Raw genomic sequence first — 26429 nt, 5'->3', positions numbered from 1 at the left:
AGTTCCAGTCCTACCATAGTTTTGAGAGACTGTCTCAAAAAACAAACCAAACCCAAAACAAAAAAGTTCAGATTAGTAATGGTCAATATGTCTGCTTTCACACTACAGTGACAAACTAATAGGAACCATATTGTCCACTAATCCTATAATATCAGTTATATGATCCTTTATGAAAAAGCTCTTTGGTTGCTTTCCTAGGTCATGGGGTGTGATCCTAGCCAATTCTAATAAACACTGATATACTTATAAGGAATTGTTAATCTGAAATCTTTGAGGTAAATAATTGATGTACTGTACCTATAGATCCAAAAATCATCTCGCACTATCAGTGAAGAGGCTTTGGCAGTACTTGGTAAAACAGGAAGAAATTCAAGAAACTTTTATCAGAAATATATTCACAAAGAAACGATGTCTAAATGAGGTTTGTATATTTTAAAACTCTATTTTATTACTAAAGCTTCATAGTATTCTGTAACCAATAAAATAATTGAAGTTTGCAGATCTTTTTTGAAAATCCATTTAATATTATAAAATTTAATGTTTAGGAAACTGTGTTAAAAGGGAAGGAACTATTTTTACATCGTATTCTTGGAGCTTTTTTCTCTAAAGGAGGTAGTGAGATGAGAGTTTGATTCTTGCATATCATGTTTTATATTAACTGGTCAGTTACTTAAGAGACATTTCCTGTGATTTTCCTATGATGGTTAAGAGAATTCTATTTTAGAATTAGTTGAAACTTATTTACCTACTGGAAACATTTTGAATATGCATATTTTCTCTTTCTGTGAATTATATATCAATAAAAGAAATTTTACAAATCATTAGGTAAACCTAAACAGTAGACACAGTCGTAGTTAGCCAGTTATTCCTCTGGAGTCATTAACAAAGTATAAATGACAGATGGTCTCTAGGCCGTGTTCTGAGTAACAAGTAATTAGTCTGAAAATAAATTTTGTACTGGTTTTGAAGTGGGAGGAAATACCAAAGCCATATGGTTAGAAAAATAAGAAAATAGAAGGGTTTTACAATAGACAAGCAAAAAAACCAAGATATCATCAAACATTACAAAACGAAAATCTTCATATATGACTGCGTTTCAAGTACTGAGTTGTTTATTTGAATTCTTTTTGAAATTATAATGAAATTGCATCCTGTTCCTCTCCCATAGTAACAAATTGTAATAAAAAACAGTGGATGGATATGTTGTTACTATTTGCTGTGACCATACCACAAAAAAAAAAAATATATAGCACTTTTGCTAATTTGGAATTTAAAAGTGAATACTTTGTTAGCATATTATAAAATCTAGGCAGGTGTGGATGCTGTTTACTTATTAATGTAACTGTGAAAATATTGTTATATATTAGTATGTGAATTATTACTAAATCAGTTCAAGAAAATGGTAAAATACAGTTAACAGTGACTATGCTAGACAGGACTATATGACTGATTAAACTGTTATGTAGAGAGGTGTACTTTTTTAAAAATATATTTTTCTAAAATGATTTATAATTTATGGCTTTCTTATGTAGTCTATAAGGATACTGCTACATTGTCCTAAGTCGTAAGTGCTCACTCAGCTTGTTACTTTTTCTGTAGTATGCCTTTTAACATGCATATACGCATTGGATTGTCTTGGTGACTCAGCATAGAGAACCAGTGGTAAAACTCTGCTATATTGTATAAGAATAGCAGTTAATGAGTAAAGGTGCACATTTTCATCTATTTTATATTATGGGTGTGGAGTTAACATTTGGTTTAATGTTTGTCTAATATGGACATTTTTAAATTTGTAACAAATGTTACTCATTTTCATGTTGTATTGAGCCCACAGCTAAGTGGTCATTGCTGTATTCTGTATCAGGGGAGGATTTTGAAACAGAGTTTTAATCATAGCTTTGTTTGAAGCTTCATGATACCTTCTGAAAAATTGAAAACTGCTTTTATTACAGTTTTTTAATCATAAGCAAGAACACAAGTATTAAATAACAGCTTTTGTAACATCAGTAAGCTAAGTATTTTTCTGAATTTTTTAATCTACAAGGCAACTGTAAGTTCTTTGCGATGTTTTTATAATATATAACTTAAACACTAGCACAATTGTTGAAAGTTTTGAGAAATTTGTTGTTTGTTTTGTAAAGGAAAATGAATTTATTTACAGTTGGTTAAATGGAGGCAGGGATGGCTAATGTTCTTCCCATGCCACGTTAGCTATTTTATAATTTATAGGAAGCCATGGTACAACAGCTAGCACAAGTGTGAATGTAGCTGTGAAACAGGCTAGCTAGACCTTTTCTAGGGTGGAGAAGGGGTGGAAGGTAGGAAGGAAAGATAAACAGGTCAAGGACCCTGACCCAGGTTGTTCGTATTTTCTCATTTCTCTGCTACACACATGGATTTTTATTCAAGTCTGGGCTAAAGAGAAAATGAGGTCTTGAAAGATCCCCCACTTTATGAAAGTAAAACCTTGGGTTTTATGGGATGTAGAATTCCTACTCACTTCCCATTCTAGACTTAGCAGTAAGAATTTGTTATTCCCTTGTATTTTTATTGCTGACCATGATATTCCTAAAAAGATTTTAATAAAGGAATATGAAAAAACAGTAAAACATAGGTTGGATATTGTTAAATAAAGTCTTAAATTTATAGAGTTGATAGAAAATGGTTTACTCCTGCTAGCAATTAAGTTGCCTGTTTTGGGTATTTATAAAATTGCCTGTTCTGTATTATTTATATTAAAATGATCATTAAAGCCATTGTGAATTTAGTTACTCAGAAGACTGATAAAAGCCATGTTCTATATTTGATGATGCTGTTTTTTTATTCTTTTATGTGATTTAAAATGAAATTTTACCATTTCTTTATCTGATCTCATTTCTGTATCATATCTTAAAATTCTTATGTCTCTCAGAGCTTTTCTTTTCCAGTATAATGTAGTTTATTGGACATTCTTTTATTTTTTAAGTAAAATTTCTCCAAAGTGGTTGTATTTATTTGGAAATTATTTACGCATGGTTTGAGGTAGGCTCTTAAAGCCATTCCCAACAAAAGTTGGATTTAACAGTTAACATCTTTGTTCTTTATCAGCTGTATTTTATTTTCTGAGAACTTAAAAGTCCTGACTGAGCTTTTTCTTTAACTAGTACTAATGTCACCTTTGAGTGAGGCTGGTATGCCTTTAAGCAAGTTACTGACTATTCCTGGCAACATGCATAGGAGAATTTGAAAGGTAGAAATTGGAATTTTATATTAAGGATATTTTCTGGAGGAATTATATGTCATGGAAGTAAGACAGTCGTGTTTAAGACAATAGACTGACTTCAATTTTTAGTTGACACCAGAAGCTCTGAATTTACGCATATAATGTTCCTTAGATAAAATGTTTTAATGTCAACATTATAAAACAAATGAGTTTTAAAAAAAAGTGCAGTAAAATAAAATTTATAGTGCTAGATAAGGAATTTTGAGCCTTCAAGATATCTTCCCTGTAACCATACATTCTCCAGCATATACTTCTTTTTTAATATATGAAATCTAAGAAGATATTATTTCCATATTCTTTTTTTAGTAATTTGGTTACAAATATAAGTTTAAAAAAAAACCTCAGTGTTGTGCATGTTACATCTCATCTTTACTCTTTGACATGTGATTATTCTTTCTTAATGAAGTCATTAGAGGACAGCAGTGAAACCATCAAAAATTCTATGATGGAGGAGCCAAACATCAATAAGGTACATTAATGTCATTCAACTGAAATTAAAAATTGCATTCTTAACCAAAACAAGACTTTTGCATTTTGGTTTTCAACTGGACTTGGTTTCCAGTGGAATGAGATTCATCCCTTCAACTTACTGTTTAATCTTATCAACTTAAATGTTGCCAGCATAAAAATTGGCCCTCTTTTGTTAATTAAAAGAATGCAGTTTTAAAGGGAGTTGAATGTTCCCTGTGTTGGCTACAGGTTTTTCTGAATAAATACCTCTGAAGTTTTTAGAAAATGTAATTACATCAAGAGGTATAAAGTCCAGTAGCATTGTTCTGTGTTTGCAAGTATCACCTTTGAAAGTCAAACTTCTCTCTCAATTGAAAAATATAGCAATTACTGTTGCATAGTATTTATTTTACTCTAAAAAATAGCATATAACACAAATGCATTGTGCATTTTAAGTACTTAAGTTCTTGAAATTAAAGCAAAGCAGATAAGAATTTGTACAATCATAAATAACTCCTAGATTTCTTCTGTGGCCACAACATTCAGCTATGACTCTTAGGTTGATTTTAACTTACCCATCTTACTATATATAGACTCAGAAATTGTATGACAACCTCATATCAGTAATTTCAGGAGGAAATTTTTTTCAAAAGAATTTTTGTAGTACACTGATTCTTACTGTTTCCCAAAAGAATTGAGGAAGCAACTGATAAAAGACTACTTTGATATCAAGTGTTTATTTTATCTAAAATTGGTAAAATAGATGTTTGCATACTTTGAATTTTCTAATCATTTTTATTTTGAAAGATTATGATTCAAATTTTTCTTGCTTAATGATATTAAATAATGTCGCTATTATTGGTAATTATTTTTCAAATGTTTTTGTTTTGATACTTTAGATGAAATATTTGTTTTCTTGACATATTCCTAAAGTCTTATCTATGCTACCTAAAAATACAATCATTGTATGATTACCCTCTTTGCTATTTCAGCCAGTATTTTCAAGCCAGATTCTGCTGTACATTTTAGAAAACATCTTTATGGAAAATAGGAAAATGGCCAAAATTATCTGAGAAAGTATTTTATATCCTAACTGACAGGAGAATATAACAAATGCTGGCAATAGTGTGGGCAGAGAGGAGCCCTACACATGGCTAATGAGAATATAAACTGGCACACCCATTTTGGAAATAATATAGAGGTTCCCTGAAAAACTAAAAATAGAATTCATCTACCCAGACATTCCATTTCTTGGTACTCCCCAAGGACTCTTAAATCAACACACCACAGATACTAACATATCCTTGTTTATTTCCATACTATCCACACTAGGTAGGAAATGGAGCCAGCCTAGGTTTCTGTCTATAGATAATGTGGTACATGTACACAATGAAATAGTATTCATTCATAAAGGAAAATGAAATTATGACACTTGCAGGAAAATGGATGGACCTAGAAATTATTATTTTAAGCAAAGTAATCCACACTCAGACAAGTATCATGTTTCTTTATGTGAACACCTCTCTCTCTCTCTCTCTCTCTCTCTCTCTCTCTCTCTCCCTCTCCCTCTCCCTCTCCCTCTCCCTCCCCCTCCCCCTCCCCCTCCCCCTCCCTCTCTCCCTCTCTCCCTCTCTCCCTCTCTCCCTCTCTCCCTCTCTCCCTCTCTCCCTCTCTCTGTGTGGTGGGGAGGGGAATGAAAGAAGGGGAATTATGAGACGAGAGGCAAACATCTTAGAAGAGGACAAAGATGGTGTTTATGTGACTGAATAAACGTCAATTTCACCTCAGAAAGGACAGAGCAGAGAAATAGGTCCACTCAACTATGCATTGGCAAAATTAGGAGTTTATTGAGGTTATTTGCATGAGCATATCTGACTCAAAAGCAGCTACATCACTGAAAAGTGCACCTCAAATGACTGATACTCACAAAACATGTATCCCTGGCGCTCCATGCCCAATTTACTATCCTCACAGACAGTCTTCTTTGGCCTAGGAATTCTTTACTGCTCTTAAAACTTTGAAGAGGATCTTGTGAACTCTCTTGAAACTCTTAAGTTTCTTGGGCCTTGAATATTTCATGAGCTTCCTAAGTCTTCTAAGTTTTGTTTCTGGAAAATCTCAAGAGTCTCTCTCTTTTTGTCTAGGATGAAATGCTTCAATTTAAAAAAAAAATAGTTAGATAACAAAGGATAATGGGAATATCTGTAGCATGTAGAGGAAAGAAACAACAGAAGAGGAGCAGGAGGGGAAAGGATAGTAGGAGAGAGATGAACTAGAACAAAGTATAGTAACACACGCATGAAAATGTTATAAGGAACTTCATATGATGTCTTTTAAAAGTAAAGCCATTTTGTGAACTTAAATAACTGCATATATTTAAAGTATGTAGCTTGCTCAGTTTAATCATCATCACCATCAGGATGATGGGTATATACATCAACCCTCATCAGCCTTTTTTAATCCTTTTTTTCTCTCTTCTTATCTCTGTCATTTTCTTCCCCAAGTAGCCACAATTGTGTAAGTTAATTTTCATTTTCAGGAATTCCATATAGGTGAAGTCATATGTCATTTTTTTATTTTATATTTACTGTTTTATTTAATACAGAATCTCATTCTGAAGCCTGTGCTGGTCAGGAGTTCACTATGTAGCCCTTACTGGCCTCACACTCAGGGCACTCTGTCTGCTTCAGCCTCTCAGGCGCTGGGGATTGCAGGCATAAACTACCATGCTTAGCTTTTTCTTTTCTTCTTTTTTTTAATCTGTGTCTTTTATTTAGCATAATTATTTTGAGATTCCTCTATGTCATGTGTTTTGATAGTTCATTACTTCCTATTGTTGATACTTATTGTATGACTAGATCATAATCTGTTCATCTTTTTATCTAATGATTTGATTACATTTTGGAGCTGGGCAGTTGTGGCGCACGCTTTTAATCCCAGCACTTGGGAGGCAGAGGCAGGTGGATTTCTGAGTTCAGAGGCAGGTGGATTTCTGAGTTCAAGGCCAGCCTGGTGTTCCAGGACACCAGGAGTGAGTTCCAGGACAGCCAGGACTACACAGAGAAACCCTGTCGGGGGGCAGGGGGGCAGTTGATCTTGATTACATTTTGGAGCAGTTTCAAATAAGGCTGCCTTAAAATTCATGCATAAAGGTCTTTACATATATATAGGCTTTTTTTTCTCTCTTGTATAAATGCCTAGGAGTAGATAGCTGATTTACATGGTAGGTATAGATTTTTGCAGTACTAAATATTGATGCAGGGGTCTCTCATGTACTAGCCAAGTATTCTATCACTGAATGAACTATACCCGTAGCCTTGGTATATGTTTTAACTCTTTAGGAAATTGTCCAAGTGTTTCCCTGGGTGATTATACCACTTTACATTTTTACTAGCAGTGTTAACCTTTTATTCTAACATATGACATTGTCGCTGTTACATTTTACCAATTGTTATAGTTTATTGTAGATTTAATTTCTATTAAGGACTTGTTATTCCATGAAATTGCCATTTCCTATTTTTATATTGCAAACATCATTAGAAAACTGTGTTTTAAAAAACAAAATGTCAGTTCCTTTTAATGTCCCTCTGATTCCCTCTCTTCACTAGATGTCAAAACCTAATATGGTTAGGTCATATCGCTAGCCCATTTGACTGAGGCTGCCCTTGTCATAATTTGTCTTTGAAGTATTCTAAATTCGTTGCCAGTTTCTATCCTCTTTCATTTCAGCTTTTCGATATCCTTTACTACTAACGATCCATGACAGTTTCCTAACATTGTTGTTTCACTTAATTTCTATAACATAAAAGTTGCTTGTGTTAGCTGGTTTACTGACAACTTCTAACCTGGCCTCACCTGTATCTTTCCTTGAGAATACTTAGTTCTGTTTTTATTTTGCTTTTTGATTGATCTTACAGTAAATATTATCATTGTGCTGGTACCATTCAAATAACACTAGCTCTAAATCATTACTAATGGCTATACATTCCTTTTCACCATGGCTACCCTTTCACTTTTCCCTTCTGTATAAATGGTTCCTTCATTTGTTCATTTATAGGCTTGGAAACTATAATCGGCCTTTCTTTAGTCATACTAAAAGAATATAACCCATTAGCACAATTTATCTCTTTTTAACCACTTACCACTTGTTCTCCTGATCCAGTCTTACCCAGTTCTCTCTTCAGCCATAACAGCTTCTTACCCCATTTAGTTATAGCCATTCTCACTTTGTTTGTTTCAGGTCCTAACAGATTTTCCAGAATAATTTGATGGCCTCTAAACATTCTTGTGACAACTGGATTTGTATTGTAGGTGTTTAAGGCCTTTCCATAAACAGAACCTGCCTGATTTCTAGATCTTAAATCCTACTTGTATAGTCATTCTTAAATAAATTTTACCTGAAGCTCTTGAGATGCTAGGCTCCATTTCTTTGCTCACCCTTATGGGATTTAATAGTGTATTTGACATGGTGTTTAGAACCTTCATTTTAAAAATATCACTTCAGTTGAATCCCAAGCAGGCTATCTTTAACAGCAGGCTGTTGAGAAACATTGTTTCAGATAAGAAGAATATATTCCCAAACTGAGAAAGCTGTTTTGAAATTCACTTGTGCCTGCTTTCTTTCCATGGTAAAGTTGGAAAAAGCTCTCCACTTGAACAGTCTTGTTCCTACTCTGTTTACCAGCAGACCCTCTATTCCATGAAAAAGTCATGTCTCTTCTAATACCTTCAGTTCTTTACACCCAGTAGTGGTCTCTTGGTATACTTTGTTGACAATCCAAAACCACTGGAGCAGCCTCATGTGTACTTTAGATACGAGACAGATAAATGGATAATTCCAGTTTTCATTTTAAAAAAAATACAGAAATGGGTCAGAACTAGTACTTGCCTTATAGTAGAAGTAGACCCTCAGCCCAGAATATTTATCAACACTGAAATTATTTTATGTTTGTAAGCAACTTATATCAAATATATAGACTATTTGACATTTATATATCCAGGAACTATAAATTTTGTTTTAATCAGAATATGTAGGCTTTGTTGTTACATAAATCTCTGCACCTTTCAATTAAATAGCCATTCTGGGGGTCATTTTTTAAATAATATTTTTTAAATCAGTGAGCAGGGACCTAAACTTTCTGCAAAATAAATTTGTTGTATGCTAATTTCAAAATAATGATCTCTGCCTTTCATAATGAGATTTGAAACTTTCTTAGTAACCTATTTTAGAAGATTAAAGGTAAGGATGTTAAGGTAAAAGGAAGTAATATATCAAGCAGTGTTTCTTTTAGTTGCCTGAACTTTCCAACTACCTATTTTGGTAATGCTGATGTTACAGTATTCACTTCTTAACTCAAAAGTGTTATACATATATACATGGGTACACAGAATGTCAAATATTTATCCCTCATATAAACTCACTTGAATTTAATCAACTACTAAAATGAATTACTGACTTGAGTGAGTTTCCATCCCTTTGCTGACTTCAATTTCTCCTTATTAAATGGAGGATTATTTTAGATTAGAAGTCAATAATGTAAAACTGGCTGGTAAGATCCTAACAGTTGTTAGTCTAAGAATGGCCTTTGGACTTTGTAGTAAGTGGTTTAAAGGGAGAAACAAAATACTAAAAATGTCAACAGTGAACCTTTGTGGTCTGTAACGCTGGATTAATTATCACCTGACCTTCCTTTCAATACTTATATGTATTATTAAATAATTACACTACTTAAAAACTTGAAAAAATCTTTACTTCAATTATTAAAATGTCTTGATCCTTTAAAGTTAGTTTAGTGTTCTTGAAATAAACAACTCAAGAAGCTATCTATTTTATTAACTGTCTTTTTATATATGAAAACAAGCTTTAAAAAATCCCCTTATCAAATTCTTTTCTGGGATAATTAATATGTATGGTAGTACCTTTGGTATTGATGTATTTGGAAACTTTGTTAAAATAATTTGTGAAAGAACTAAATAATTTGCATATATTCATTTGTCTTATTAATAAAATAGCAATTGTAATATTATACTTTCTTCTATTTAGATAGAAGCAGATCTGGGATATCCTGGAGGTAAAGCAAGAATTATTCATAAGGAATCTGATATCATTACTGCCTTTGCTGTTAATAAGGTAAGTACATAGACAGTTGTATTTTCTATGACTTGTAACTGTTCATTACTGGAGAACATCTTACCAGTTCACTCAGTGATGGTACTCTACTTCCAAATCTACTTCCCATTCTTTAAATTATTATCTCAGTAAGACTTGTCTTTAGTAAAACTATTTATAATTTACTAATGTAGTTTTGTTATTGGGAAATATAATAAACTATTTTATTGCTACATAGAGAACAGTATTAGGTATTTGATTATCAACCAATAACTTTAAAATATATAAGATAAAACATTAGTTAATTCACAAAGGCTTTCTAGGGCCTTATATGAGCTTATTGTATATAGTTCTAGGACTTAAACTCATGTATTAGAAGACCTTCTTCTTTGGCGTATTTCTGTAAAAATTGTTTGTGTGTTTTCTCAGTAGTTTTTAGTTGTCTGCTTAACATCCTCCTTAGAGATATTTGTAAGTTCTTGGAGAAGAGGTCATCTTAATTATAACAGTCCAAGGTGAAGTTTGTCAGAATCATGTTCTACTTGGATTTCCCCAAATTGCCATATAGCACAGAGTCTGGTGTCTCACTGGTTTTTTTTTTTTTTTTCTTTAATTTAAAATGGTAGGATTATGGTTTTTCATGTGTACCTAGAGGATACTTAAGATAATGTGTATGCACATATTTACTTTTAATTTTACAATATTATCCACCCAAGCCATTCTTGGAACTTCTTACTTTAAGTAAGACTCCTCCTTCAGGCTCTGAGTATAAGGACTACAAGCATGCTATTAAAAGGTGTTACATAGATAGGTGTTTTGTAATGGTGACTCAGAAACCCTTTTACCAATATATATTCATCTTTATATTCAGTACCTGTCTTCATGATTTTCTCTAACCAGTCTTTTAGCCATTCTGTTCTTAGAGTTCTCTGTATCCATCTCACCTCTTTCATAAACGTCCTTCATCATGGACTTTTAGATCAGACAGAAATGAAGTTAACCCCTTAGAGAAATGCAGTTAACCCCTTAGGTAGTTCTCAAGTTGTAATCTCTCTCTCTCTCTCTCTCTCTCTCTCTCTCTCTCTCTCTCTCTCTCTCTCTCTCTCTCTCTCTCTGTGTGTGTGTGTGTGTGTGTGTGTGTGTGTTACTGTCCTCACCCTATAATGTCTTCCTTCCCCTTAAAAAGTCAATCTTCTTACAGAGTGAGTTTAAGGATAGCCAAGGCTACTGAGAAACCTTGTCTCAACGCCCCCTCCGAAAAGTATGAGTAACTAGAAATGGATAGTCATCCACAGATATAAAATCTGTTGCTCATTTATATACATAAGATTACATAATTTCTTCTCTACATTTGATATTTATAGTTTTACATTCTTCCAGATTTTGTACCTGACAAATAATCTCTTTTGTTCTACATTTCATGTTTTTAGATTTTATATATATATATATATACACACAGCATTCTGCCAACACCAGAAGAGGGCACCAAGTCTCATTACAGATGGTTATAAGTCACCATGTGGTTGCTGGGAATTAAACTCAGGACCTTTGGAAGAGCATCTAGTGCTCTTAACCTCTGAGCCATCTCTCCAGCCCCCACATTTCATGTTTTTAAAATGGCATTAAAATTGAAATTTCCTCATTTGTTTCATTGGACGTTATCTGTATCAAGAACTGTGAATGGTCTGAGATTTTATCAAGCTAACAAATTAATTTTTAGTTTATTGGATACTGTTTGATAACATAAGAATCTGGTTTTCTGACTAGGGCCAAATAGTTTGTATCTAGTAGCACAAGCAGCCACTACAAGATAAATCTTTTCACACTAATTCCTTGGTCTACGAGTTACGTGTTTTCTGGTTGCTCCTGCAGAGTGACAGAAGCAGGGCAGATAGTAGCTGGACTTTCAATGGGTTTATTACTGGAGAAGGTCACTGCGTTCAGATACCCCAGCTGTTTTTCCATGCAGCTGCCACATGTATGAGCTACTGCATTGCACATGTATGCATTTTGTACAGATGTTACAAAGTCATCTAGAAGGTGAGAAAAGAGCAAGAGGAGAGAGAGGAATTGAAGTGTCACAACAATTTCCATTTCTACTTAGCTTTCTGTTAGATTTACTAGAATTCCTAGAAACATAATCATATCTAGTCAGTTCAGGCTTAGAATTATTTTACTAAAAATTTAATTATTAAAGTTAATTTGAAATATTAATTGGTAAGAATACTTTAGTTCATGTTTTTAGAAACTTTCTTCAGACATAGCCCATATACCTTTTTAATGTAAAAGTTAACATGATTTATTTTTCAGGCAAATAGAAATTGCATAGCAATTGCCTCCAGCCATGATGTACAAGAACTGGATGTTTCTGGAATTCTGGCCACACAGATATATACTTGGGTGGATGATGATACAGAAACAGAAACCAAAGGGTATTCTTATGCTTTATTTTTAAGATAAGTGACTATATCCTTTGAACTGTAACTTTAAAAAGATTCCTTAAGAGACAAGAATAAGTATCCTCTTGCTGCATCACATAAGGTCCCAGAAGTAGGCTGAATAGGCGCTGCTTTGCTAAGAAGTGGGTAAGGGGTGACAGTAGGTTCTTAAAGGGAAAATTAAAGTTGAGAAAGAGTAATGAAAACGGAAAATTTTCAGATATGAAAGTTGTTAGTTGACGCCAAAGAAAACTAACTTTAAAAGGAAATACAAAGTGTTTAAACTTTCATATATTTAAAAAAAAAAGAACTGATGGTCTTTTTTCATTCTAGTTGATATTCCTTTGTAGATCAGAAGACTTCTTGGTTATACATGCTCGTGATGACCTATCAGCTGTCCAGGGTTCAACTCCATATACACACAGCAACCCTGGCACTCCAATCAACATGCCATGGCTTGGAAGTACACAGACAGGCAGAGGAGCATCAGTGGTATGTCAGCTTCAAGATATGTAGGTTTATGTTTACCCTTTCCCCTTTAGGTTAATGCATAAAGGATGATTTTAAAGCTTTTTAAGTCTTATATGTTTGTGCAATTTTATAATGAAAAATAGTGTTTTCATTTGAAAGGATTACAGAAAAATTGTAAATATATTTTGGCCCAGCATGATAGCATACCCCTTCTAATTTAAGCACTTTGGAGACAGAGGTAGACACATCTCCGTGAAGCCAGCCTAGCATACATAGCAAGTTCATGGACAGCCAGACCTAGAGAGAAAGACTCTGTCTCAAAAATAAATGAAATATACTTTGTTTAAAAATGAAAAAACTACATTTTAGTTAATGATTATTTGAAGCTTACTGGTCCAGATCAAGTTATTGGCCATACATAAACCATGTACTATGAAGCTACTATAAGAGTGAGGTTTAAGTTGTTTTCTTTTATATTGTTTTTCTTTTTCCAACATCGAACTTAAACCCAGATCTTCATGTATGTCAGTCAGTTCTATTCTTGAGTTCTAGTCCTAGCCCTAAATTATTCCCTGTGTGGAAAAAATAATCTCAATGTTTTGAAGCACATGAAGATTGTATGAATTTTTATATCTGTTGGTAAAGTTTTATAGTAACTTAGTAACTCAGCTGTGGTCAATTTCTTCAATATATTTTTATGTTGGTCCTACTTTCATACTGTGTAATAGAACTTACAGTCTCAACAGACATGCTGTGCTCACAAAGTCCAAGGTATTCATCCAGCTTTTTTAAAAAGCTGTACTTAACCCTGTTCTAGATGCTAACCTTCAGTATCAGTTAAACGCTATCTATTTTAGGTATGACATTTTGTAATGTTGAGACATACTGTTCCTTCTAGAAAAAAAATGCAGTTTTTTGAAATAGAACAAAATATGTTGATAGTGGTAGCATGTATTTGAGCACTGATTGCCTAAGGAGTTATCTATATTTATTTCTCTTTAAGATTTTCTTTTATTAATTGATTAGGCTATAAAAATTTATGCCTAGAAGCAAAGAAACCCCTCACTCCTTTAATTAATTTCTAAATGTTAGGGGCTATTGGTATTTTTGTTTTTTGGGTTTTTTTGCTTTGTTTTATTTGTTTTGCTTTTAATGCCCTAAGTCCTATAGAACATGCTGTTTCCTTTACCAGTCAGCTAATTTTTTTTTTAAGTAATTGATATAGGTAAATGTTTAAGTGAAGATTCAATCATCATTACTAACCCTTTTTTAATGTTTTGTAATTTTGTGATTATAAAATTGTAATCTTTTATAATCTTTTCCATTATAGCTAATATAGCCTGATTGTGCATTTTTTTTCACTTACTGTAGCTGTTATATATTCCTCTTGACTCATTCATCATCTAAAGCTTAGTTCACGGGTCAAGTTCAATGTTTTCAAGTGTCTATTTTTTAAGAATTAAACTGAATTTGTCAATAGAAATTAGTGTGTGTGTGTGTGTGTGTGGTTGTTTTTTATATTTCACTTAATGTGCATTGGTGTGAAGGTCTCCGATCCTCTGGAACTGGAGTTAAAGACAAATGTGAGCTACAATGTGGGTGCTGAGGATTGAACCCAGGACTTTTGGAAGAGCAGCCAGTGCTCTTAGCCACTGAGCCTTCTCTTTAGCCCTAGAAATCAGTAATTTTAAAATAATTTGGTCGGTATAAAATTTAAAATCTTAAAATTTGTGAGCGTTAGTCACATCTTATTTCAAAGAGAGACTTTAAGTAAATATACATAAATTATGTATGCTTCCTTTACCAGTCAGCTGATTTTTTTCCAACATGAGCCTTGGGTAAAACAGTACAGTTTCTCTTTTAACTACTTGCTTGCTGCAGCCTCTTGCTCCCTCTGTTTTATAAAGCAGCAGATGTTTCTAAATATCATTTGAGATTGTCACTCCTTGAAAATTCTACATATCCCAGTATAACTTAACCTGTCCTCCAAAACCTTTGCCTGCCTCTAGTCCTAGCTCTCGAGCCTACACTTTGCCCTCTGTGTTTTGTTGATACTGGCTTCCTGTCCCTCAGACTCATCCACTGTTGCAAAGACATTGCTTTGCATTCTTTTAAAAATACTCTTACCTCTGTATTAGCATTCACATTCCAACTTCAGATCTCAAAGAGATTTCCCTGGAGTTCTTAGAAAAAACTTCTGCCCTATCCACTGTACCTCTAATCTTTTTATTCAGCATATTATCTTTATAACATGTAGCAGTTATTGAAATTATCAATTCACAGTTTAGTTTTCCCTTTTCTAAACCTTCTGAAACAGAAGTTATTAGAGGGTTTGTGTGTCTTGTCGATGGATGTGCTTTTCGTAGAGCTGGGTATAATGTCAGTATTCAAAAATATTTGTTTATACACCAAAGCATTATAGTTTAAAAATCTGACTTTGACATTCTTTGTACTGTTGAATATTCTTCCTGCAAATGTTAGGACTGCTCTTTTTTTTTTTTTTTTTTTCCTTTTTGCATTCAGTGTATCTTGATCATATCCCTTGTGCTCCTCCTAGATCATTCTTATTTCCCTACCTACCCAATTTATTTCTTTGTGTCTGTCTGTCTGTCTGTCTGTCTCTGCCTTCCTCATATATCTCTTTTAAAAAAGATAGAATATCAAAATATGTAAGACAGAAAATAACAAAACAAAAAGCATACAAAATACATGGAGTCTGTTTTATGTTGGCCAACTACAACTAAGGATGGGGCTTGTCCTAGAGTGTGGTTTATAGATCCAATGATACCCCAGTGGAAAAAATTAATTTTCCCTTTGCTAGTAGATAGAAATTGCAAGTAGCTTATTAGCTACGGGTATGATTTTACGTCAGCTTCCCATTCTCCATGCTGGGATTTTGTCTAGTTTGAACTTGTGCAGGTTTTATGCATACTGTCAGAGACTCTGTGAGTTCATATGTGTATCATCCCTTTTTTGTGTCTAGAAAACACTGTTTCCTTGGAAGTTTTCACTGCTTAGGTCTCTTAAAGTCTTTCTCCCTCCTGTTTCATATAAATTTTTGACCTTTAAATGGGGAAAGGTTTGATAAAGACATCCCATTCAGGACTAAATGTTCCAAAGTGTCTCAGTCTCTACACATTGTACAGTTGTGAGACTTTGTGTTAATTCCCATCTATAGCAAGAAAAGGTGTCAGAAACTTCTCTGATGAGAATTGAGCAAGGCACTGATCTATGGGTTTAGTGATATGTCATTAGGAGTTGTATTATTACTGTGTTCTTTCAGCAGAATAATAGTAGTAAGTTTTTCCCTAGGCACATGACTTATCTAAGTCTCAGGATTTTAAATTCAACCAAAAAGTGATTGGTCATGTCTTTAAATATTTTGTAGTTCACATGGTTCATAAATGGGTGAGGTTGATGATTTCTTATCTCTTCTAGTAGCATGCACAGTACCTTACGAATAGTCAGTAGGAGTCAAGCTTCTAGTTGGTTACCAATTCAGTTTTTCCCTGTTCATTGACACAAGTAAGTGTTGTCTTCAACAATAGAAACCTTATCAGATTGTAGAAGGTAATCGATAGACTTGACAATTGCATGTGATATTAAGGAAGTCTATGGATTACTCTTGGCCAACATCTCAACAAGATGTAAACCATTTCTGCCACTGGGGAGTTTACTTGATGGCATAAAATGTTTAACTGGGACGTTGTCTCCCCCATTATATATATATATATAATCTCCCCCCATTATATATATATCTCCTCCATTAGAATATATATATTTTAGGAATGTATGTAGATTCTGTGGTAGTAGGTTTCCATATGATTTTGCAAAAGCCTTTAGTGTTAGTTGTCCTTCCACATATTCCCTCATTTACCCTTCTGTCCTACCCCTATTGATATTTCTCCTTTACTGCTTGTTTTACACTATATTTTATTTTATTTTCCTTGAAAGGTCTAACCTTTGTGGTTATTGTAGTTGAAACACATGTATCTAAAACTTCAAAGCAAACCTGTATATGTGCAATGTTTGTCTTTTGAGATCTGGGTTATATTACTCAGGATTATTTTTTTCTAGTTCCATTTACCTGCAAGTTTTTTAATATGATTTTTTAAATAGCTGAATCATATTTCAATTCTGTAAATATACCCCAAGTTCAGTATGCATTTATTGGTTTGTAAATATCCAACCTGTTTCTAATTTGTGGTTGTTATAATAAATGGATATGGATGAGCAGATATCTCTGTAATAGGATTTATAAGCCCAAGAATGGTATATAAATACCACTGGATTTTGAGGTAGATATTTCCAGCTTCCCTCAGGAACCTCTACACTGATTAGATTTCTGGAGCAATTTGCATTTCCACCAACAGTAAATAAATGTTCTCCTTTCGTCAGATGCTTCCAAAATGTGCTGTCATCTGTTTTTTAAGTGTTAGCCATGGGGTAAGATGAAATCTTAAGTAGTTCTAATTTGCATTTCCCTGATGACTAAGGATGTTGAACATTTTTTAAAAATGTTTCTCAGCCATTTGTGTTTCATTTTTCGAGAATTCTTTGTTATTTCTATACCTCATTTTAAAATAGGTTCGTTTCCTTGGGTTTTTTTTTTTTTTTTTTCATTTTTTAATAGAAAACAGATTTTCTTTCATACAATATATTCTAATTATATTTTCCCTCCCCTACCTCCTCCCACATCCTCCCAACTCACCCAAGTCCACACCCTTTCGTTTCCTCTCTCATTATAAAACAAACAAGCATATGAAAAGTAAGAATGATGATAATGAAATAAAAATGAATAAACAAGAATACAAAATGAATAGGGGGAAAAAGAGCCAAAGAAAAAAGTTCAAGAAACATATAGACACTGAGAGACACAGCTACACACGTAAAACCCTTAAAAAACAAAATCAGAAACCGTAATATGTAAGAGTAAGATCTGTAAGATTAAAGAAAATTGATTGACAAAGCATTATAAGATCAAATAAAAAGAAAGGAAAAGAAAAAAAACACTCCAAAAATACTGTTGAGATTGGTTTATATTGACCATCTACTGCTGAGCATGGGGCCTGCCCTTAAGTGTAGTTTGTATACCCTGTGAGACTACACTGGAGGGAACTGAGTTTTTCTTTGCAAGTGGTTATCAGCTGGAGAGAGCTTTGGGGTTGGGGATGCAGGCTTCTGTCTACTTCCTCTCTCAGCACTGGCACACTATATGGCGTAGACCTGTGCAGGCCTTGTACATGCTGCCACAGTCGCTGTGGTTTCATATATGTGTCTAGAAAGTGTTCTTTTCTTGCTATCTTCCATCCTTTTTGGCTCTTAACAACCTTTCTGCTTCCTATTCCAGAGTTCCAGAGTCATGAAAGGAGGGATTTGATGAAGATACCCCAATTAGGACTGAGTGTTCCAAGATCTCTTACTCTCTGCACATTGTTCAGTTGTGGGTCTCTATATTTGTTTTCCTATCTACTCCAGGAGTAAGCTTCTCTGGAGGCTGAGCAAGGCACCGATCTATGAGTATAGCAGAATGTCATTATTGGAGGTTTGAATATGCTTGGTCCATGAGAAGTGGCACTATCAGGAGGACTGGCCTTGTTGGAATAGGTGTGGCCTTGTTGGAGGGAGGTGTGTCACTGTATAGGCAGGTTTTGTGAGTTCCTAATGTTCAAGCTTCACCTAGTGTGGAAGAGTTAGTCCCCTCCTAGTTGCCTTTGGATCAAGATGTAGAACTCTCAGCTCTTCCAGTACCATATATGCTTGGGACATGTTCATGCTTCCTGCCATGATAATGGACTGAACGTCTGAAACTGTAAGCCATTCCCAGTGAAATGTTTTTTTTGCTTTTTTTATAGGAGTTGGCCTTGGTCTTGGTGGTGTCTCTTCAAAGATACCATTAGGAGTCATTTTCTCGCTATATTCCTTTGGCAGGAATTTGGTTTTCTCCTAGGTCTATGGTCTGTCTAGTTGCAGGCAATGTTAGGCATAGGTTCTGTCTTATGGAATGGCCCTTAATTCCAATGAGATAGTAGTTGGTTACTACCAAAAATTTTTTGCCATTATTGCATCAACATTTCATTCAAACAAGTCTCTATTATAGATAGCAAGGTTTGTAGAAGGGTTGCAATTTATCTTTTTTCTCTGGTAGCATACAGAGTACCTTCAAGTACCATGAACACTAGTCAGTATGGGTATAAGCTCTATGTAGGCCCCAACTCTAGACTTCTGTGTGTTCAGTGAGTTGTGTAGGTGTTGTCTTCAGCAATAGGGCATTACCATCTCTATAGCTTTTTAATCAGAAACTATTCTGATTTAAGATTACCCCTATTCATCTCTCAAGAAGATACAAATAGAATAAGGTGGTTCTTTTTCTAAGAAAATTTTAAAGAACATTTATACAAATCTTTAACAAAGAACATAGGATTTTGGTAGACATGGTAACTATACCTGTAATTATCCCAGTACTCAGGAGGCTGAGGCAGGAGGCTTGCAGATTGCAGGTGAGCCTGGGCAATACAACAAAATTCAGTCTTAGAACCCACCCCACCCCCAAACAAAGTAAAGAGACTTTGATGTGAAGTTTAAAGAAATAATTATATATTCATCAAGTTTTTGTTTTCTGGGAAATTAATAAAACATTTCTTAATGCTATCGTGTTACTGAATGATCAGTACTATTACTTGTTAAAAGGAACTTCTGTTTTGGAATAAAACTTACCCACATAGATCTTCCCGTTTCATGTCACTTAACAGTTCTGATGACCTTCTTTCTTGCTACCCAACCTACTTCACAACTTCAGACTAATTAAACGATTTTACAATCCAAAGAAAACAACTAAAAAGTTTACCTCAAGATTGATGTACAAATATAAACTAATATGCAAATACAAACTAACATGCAGCTCCCTTTAATAGTTGTTTTATGCTTTTTTGACAAGCTAGTTAAATAATTCAAAAAATTATTTAAAATGCATCTGTTGGCAAGAAAGAAGAGAAGACTAAATTCTCAAAGGTTTTTCTTTGATTGTTTTTGCCAAAAAGGGGTGGGGTGGGTATTGGAGGTATTGATTAACTACTAGTAGGTTGCGGCTGTATAAATGTCTGTGTCTGTGTGTCCTGTTTCTGTGTGTTGCTCAAGATTTAAATTAGCACCTACCTAGTAATTAGGAAGTGCTCTACCACTGAGCTATACCCAGCTCTACAACTGAATTTCTAGTCCTTTATTTTACTGTTACTATAAAATATTTCTTCTTTTACCAGATGCTTAAGAAAGCCATTAATAATGTTAGAAGAATGACATCACATCCAACTCTTCCTTACTGTAAGTTGACAATGATGAATGATGATTCTTTCATTTTTACTTTTTTTTTTTAATAAGTTGCATAGCAAATTCATGGGAAGCTTTTAGTTTTGATTGAAAGCCTTTATCTTACCTTATTTTTCATAGATGTTTATGTTACACTAATTTTGTCAGCTTGTCTTTCATCGGGTACATTAATAGAAGTCATAAAAGAGGTTATTACTAAATTCTTATAGTTTTAGGTAGGAAATATTTTTTCATTTTTTCTTAGAAATCACAAGGTTTTTTAGCAAAAAATAATGAATTTATTAGAAGTGTTGATTAATTGGTGTTTGAAATATAGGCATACTATATGATTATTCTGTTATTTTAAATATTTGTATGTCATTCCCTTCACAGTTAAAGTATATTGAGAAATATTCATGTCTCTCCAAATTAATAATGTATAAAATTTTCATCAGCTTTTCTCATAGACAATTGTACAATAAAATAAAATTAACGAAGTTCTAAGTTCTTTGCTATATTACGGGATGTGCTATAAGCATGTGTTATCTAAATTGAATACTTTATTAAATAAAACAGTTCAAACATTTTTAGAGAATGACTTCTCATACTAAAAATATAAATTGGTATAAAAGTTTTAATTGACTTCCTTATATTGAGTTTATACAGATTTAGAGATAATCTGAGGTTGGAGAAATGGCTAAGTAGTTAAGAATGCCTGCAACTCTTAGTGCTTGCTTAGTCAAGATTGGTTTCTAGCACCCATTTTAGGGCCTCAATCTCCTATGACTCGCATTTAAAAGGACATCCCTTTCTGGCCTGTACCCAAATACATATATCATGGACTTGACACATAGACACACACAAATAAAATAATTTGAAAAAAGAACTAAAAAAGCTTTTATAATAAGATGTCCATATGTACTTTAGCATAACATGTGAATAGCACATTTCTGAGATCACAGTGCTTGGGAGGGTGAGGAAGGATGATACTAAGTTCTTCACATTCAGTGAGTTTTAAGACCATCCAAGGCTATAAAATGAGACCCTTTCTCAAAAAAAAAAATACTTTATGTACAGGGTTTAAATAATATAATTGGTAAGCAAAATATTTGGCATTGCTTAAATTAATAAGGTTTGTAACTGTCCTGAAATGTTACAGGGATTTGACGTGCTATCAACTCTATTGCATATAATCTGCCAGCTTAATATTCTACGATGAATGTTTGCAGTGAATGTTATTAGACCCAAACTTATAAATAAAGATATTACTAACTATTATTAGGAGGCTATTAGTGGGCTTATTTTGTTAATATTAGGTAAGAAAAAAATCACTATTTTATGAAATATTTTCTCTATAGAGAGAATTTCCATAACTAACATGTAAGAGACTTCGGAAAGTAAAGCTAATTAAACTAATTATTAAGTTTTTCCCCAACATGTCTTGTTTGTCATGAACATATTCTCCAAGATGTAATTAATTTAAAGTACTTATTTACGCAAATGCAACAAAAATAATTTCCTAAGTAGGAAAACACATTCTCTTTCTATACATTCTCAGTAACACTTTTTATGGCAATTGTGTGTTTATTTTTTCCCTTATCCTAGGCAGCTATCCTACTCTAAAGATAAACTTAATATGTTATTAGTTCAGTTCAACTCATGACACTCTTCCTGCCGTTAGAATTGGAAGTCACAAGTCAAGAACTTAGTTCACAAGCTTGTCTTCTGCCTCAGATGCTAATCACACTTGTTCACTTCCATTATAGGTCTGCCTCTTCTAAGGGGGAGTTTTGCAACTTCCTTTGATTTGACTAATCTGCTAGAATAGTTTACAAACTTCAATGAAACACTTTAATTATGTTTGACACTTTTTTGTAAAAGCTTTTATAAAGTAACACAAAAGAAGAGATACATAGGGTGAGGTCTGAAGAGCCCTGAAAACAGGAGTTTTTTTTCTTCCTTGAATTGGGTTCTACTTGTTAGCATACATACATTTACTGATGAAGAAGAAACTCATTAATCTTCTTGTTCTTGAGATTTTATAGAATTTAGTCTTTATACAAAGTTTACAGCTTATCATTGACCCCAATTTTTACCAAAGATAATTATTAGACTGTTGGGAGCCGACTTCTAGCAGAAAGCGGCTATCATCTTTGTAGCCATCTAGAGTCTTATACCCTGACAAGAGACTTGTTTTCAATAGCCTACAATAGCTGAGCACACTCTGATAAACATCATGTTTTTCCCACATATCTTGTTTTGCTTTTTAGTGCCCCCAGCTGCAAGGTGCATGTGGTAGAGTGTATGCAGCTGTGTTCCCCTGCTTGCATTTATAAATACCCAGGATTTCCTTGCAATAAATGAGACAAGAGACTCAAGACTTGATCACACACCTTGTCTGTCTCCATTCTTTGCATCTGTTGCCCCTCCATTCCCACTCTCTGTCTTGCTAGACCCTGACCCGTGGACTGGAGCAGCAGCCCGGGACAGGACATAGTGGCCCTAAAGCCCAGCAGTGTGGGCCGTGACATAGTAGCCCCTAAGTGTGGGCCAGAGCGGTCTGCAATATAGTGGCTCCTAAGCGAGAGGCAGTGCGATCTGCGACATAGTGGCCCCCAAGCCAGGCAGTGTGGGCCTTAACATAGTGGCTGCCAAGCATGGGGGGCAGAGCAGTCCACAACATTAGACTCCTTAAAATATGTCTAGTTTCTTTGACTTTGGCTTGAATGTTTATATAAGTACAAGAAGAATAGTAATTATACAGGCTTTTAAAAAGAACTTTGCTGGACAGTTATGAAGATCTTCTAATAGACTTTGAAGAACCAACGCATGGACTTGCCTTTCTTCCAAAGATTGCCAATGTCTTAAGTTCCAAAAGTGATACATGGCCCTTACTCAACTGTAGCACAACCATGTTAGAGAGTTATGTAAACTATGTACATGGTGGTGGACCAGTTTTATTTCAGGTTGCTTTATTAGCCACCTAAAACAACCTCAATACTTTATAGTCATATTTGATTGTATGAATTCTCAAGTGTAACATTCCAGTCAAACACTTGGTTATATAACCAGTCTTTCTACTTATGTCCTATTAAAAATAAGACTAGATTCTACCTTTTCAGTGCTGATGATCAAACCTAGCAAGTATCCTCTTGCTGAGCCAGATCCCAAATCCAAACTCTTATTGAACTTGTGCAGATGACAATATTTCTATAAAAATACTTAAATAACTTCCAAATTTCAAACAAACAAGATAGAAAGTAAAAGTAACTTTTTCACTTTACTTCACAAAGGTATAGTTCACCAAATTGCTATACAATATAGCTTATTCAGTCTTGAAAATAAATCATTAAAGACTTAGTATTATTTTAAACAAAATGAAACATTTAATAAGGAAACTTTATTGGTCATTCAGTCTTATGTTTGATTCTTGCTCTGAATGATTTTACTTCACGATTTTGTTGTTTTTATACTTGACTTATTTATTTATTTATTTATTTATTTATAGTTCTGTGTATATGTAGGAAGGGATTACATGCATGTGAGTACAGGTGCCCTAAGAAACCAGAGGTATTGGGTCCCCCTAAAGCTGGAGTTATAGGTTGTTATGAGTCGTCTTACATGGATACTGGTAACGGAACTAGAGTGTCCTCTGCAAGAACAGTATGAGCTCTTAACCATTAAGTCATTTCTCCAGCCCCTTCATAATTTTAGTGTTCTAGATTTTACCCATTTCGATAGTATGACTTTTAAGTTACCAGAAACCTGTACCTTTAGATACATTTACATGAATCTTGAAAGAAGAGCACTTTAAGATAATATTTTTTTAGTAAAAGCTTTGTGGAAAGTATACATCAAGGTTAAATAATTAGCTATCTGTAAATGACAAAAGATTCAACCTAGCTATGTTTGAAGACTTGATGACAATTCATCATAGTAATGACCACAAGATTTCACTGTTTCTATGGCATACAACATTTTAGTATAGCTGAAAGTAATAATGAGAATATACTAGAAATTCTTTGCAATTCCTAGGACATGTAACATACTCCTGCAAACACAGTCTTAAGTATAATGAAGCATCATTTTTATTTGCTAATGCTTTTCACACAACATTACATATCAAATAAGCCTAACAGGTTTAACATCTTTGTTTTATAGAGAAAAAAAGAACTGATTGTTTTGAAATGTTTTGGGGACTCTTTAAAATTCCCAAAGCTAGTGCAAGGTGAAAAGACTTTAATACAGAAATTACATTGGGGAAGATGATCAAAGATGACAAAAATTAAAACATAGGATTAAAATTATGTAAGGTACTATATAATAATACTCATTCACCAAAGTAATAATCTGGACTGAAAAGGGTGACTGACATCAAGTTATTGTTCTTGGTAACAAACTTTGTAATATAGAATGAAGTTGTTGACTGCTAAACTCAGGTAAAATAAAAATTGAGGGTCATACTACACAGTTATTAAACAAAAAAATTAACTTTTTATTATTGAGAAGGTTCACAGGATGAAGCAAAAGAAGTCATCTTGATAAAGCTTCAACTTGGTTTCCTGTTCAGATTTCTTAAAGGATAAAGAAAAACTTTTCACAATCTCTATCAAAAAGAAACTCATATTTTCTCTTTCTTTTTTTTCCTCTTTTTATTACTATATTTTATTTATTTACATTTCAGATAACATCCTTTTTCCCTATTTCCACTCCCTAGGGCCCCCCCCCATTTCAGCCCCCCTCCTCCTTTTTGCTTTTATATCATTTTAATTACACGCAAGTTAAGGTCAGTTCTAGGTTGAGGAACTAGCAGTACAATAGATGCAAATAGTCAAGGAACAAGCAAGACAATAAACACAATCAAAGAACAAGCAAGGCAATAAACAAAATTCAGTGAACACTCCAGTGATCACTGTTTCTAAGGGCTTATCAAGATGACCAAAATATCTGAGCTAACTTCCTTGTCCAAGCACAAATTCATTTTCATGTCTGAAGCCTACTTCCCTACTTCCTTGTTCTAGCCTAAGATGGAGATTCCTGCCTGAAATTACTTCTTTGTTCTTGCCTAATGTCAGATTCCTACCTGAAGCCTACTTCCTTGTCCTTGGCTAATATCATATTCTTGCCAAGCAGCCCATTTCCTTGTCCTTGGTCCATGTCAGATTCTTGCCAAGCAGCCCCAAAGGCTCTCCGTCTCTCCTTTTTAATTCATTAACAAGACTGAGTCTGTCTTAGGTCTTTCTGACAAGAATGTCTTCCTTAAACGTCATGGAATATACATTATCAAAAGCAGTGCATGTATGTCTTAGGTTGGTAAGATTCTGTGCAGAGTCTTACCCGTTCTTGGCTTGCCAGCCTGTTAATTTAATAACTCTGTCTGGGGGTCCATTTTCAGGTTCAAGCCATGTATTTTGTCTGCCAACATGTTCATAATGTTAAAGACGAGCTTTAACACGATGGGCAGGAATAAAAGTATTCCCAGGACAAAAAAGGGCTAGCATGATCAAGCTCTATATGCCATTCTTGAAGCTTGACCTAAATAGAAATAACCTCAGGCAATGGGTAATTTTATCAGCAGTGTCTGCCGAATCAATGCTCGGCAGAGCAGCATTCTTGAAATTCATAAGCTTACTAAGTAAAGTAAAAGCATCCAGAGAAGTGTTAGAATTATGCCAAATACACTGCAAGTGTCTTTAAATTTTTTCCTAATTATAATGACTACCACTGTAAACTTTCGAACTAACATGAATCCAATGGTATTTGGCATGACACTCAAGATGGCTTCTTACTCTTAAATTCTGAACCTCCTTCCAATAATTTGAATAGAATAAAGAACATCAATCCTTTCTTCCAAATGCCTACCTAAATCTCTTGTATATTCAACACATTAGTAACTTTTGTTAAATGATTAACAAAAGTAGCTGTCTTAACATCTTCTGTCAAAGCAATTGCAAAAGCAGTGGTGCTAACAATTAATGGAATTAAAGCTGTTATACCAGCGATAATCAAGCTCACTACCCTCTTGCTTCTGCTTAAAGCCTGACTCATCTCTTCCAGTACTTGCAAGCTTTTTTCAGGAGACCAAGGTTCTGTGATACTCAGGGCAATAGAACAAAAGCTGGTTAATAGACCTTCATAACTGACATGCCAGTTTTCAACACACTAATACAATTAGAAGGTATACAATCAATGCAGTTTACTTTAAATACTGTAGAAGAAACAAAATTAATTTTAACTTGACAAAAGAGCCTTAACACATGTGCTAACACCTGTTTGAAATCCAGATTCTCCTTGTACTTTATCTCTTGCTAACTTTATCTCTTACTTTCCATAGAGAACTGCAGCTAACTTCCACATATGTCTCTGAAAATGTCCAGAACCAGACTTCCAAATG

At 34.0% G+C, this 26429-nt stretch overlaps 1 protein-coding gene across 5 annotated transcripts in view; it reads left to right on the top strand.

Annotated features, from left to right (window-relative positions):
• Dmxl1 (Dmx like 1) overlaps positions 1-26429 on the top strand; it is a 148039-nt gene that overhangs the window by 101651 nt on the left and 19959 nt on the right. For 3 of the 5 annotated variants that reach the window (XM_034517962.2, XM_076912660.1, XM_076912662.1), the window contains 6 exons: positions 304-421; positions 3669-3731; positions 9756-9842; positions 12132-12253; positions 12610-12751; positions 19990-20050. In XM_034517962.2, coding sequence (XP_034373853.1) covers positions 304-421; positions 3669-3731; positions 9756-9842; positions 12132-12253; positions 12610-12751; positions 19990-20050 — 593 coding nt within the window. The remainder of the gene's footprint in view (positions 1-303; positions 422-3668; positions 3732-9755; positions 9843-12131; positions 12254-12609; positions 12752-19989; positions 20051-26429) is intronic. The other 2 variants (XM_076912661.1, XM_034517963.2) reach the window with 1 other exon arrangement.

The sequence above is a fragment of the Arvicanthis niloticus genome, chromosome 14 (genome assembly GCF_011762505.2).
Source record: "Arvicanthis niloticus isolate mArvNil1 chromosome 14, mArvNil1.pat.X, whole genome shotgun sequence".
Classification (NCBI taxonomy): Eukaryota; Metazoa; Chordata; class Mammalia; order Rodentia; family Muridae; genus Arvicanthis; species Arvicanthis niloticus.
This window is presented reverse-complemented; position numbering and strand designations above follow the sequence as displayed.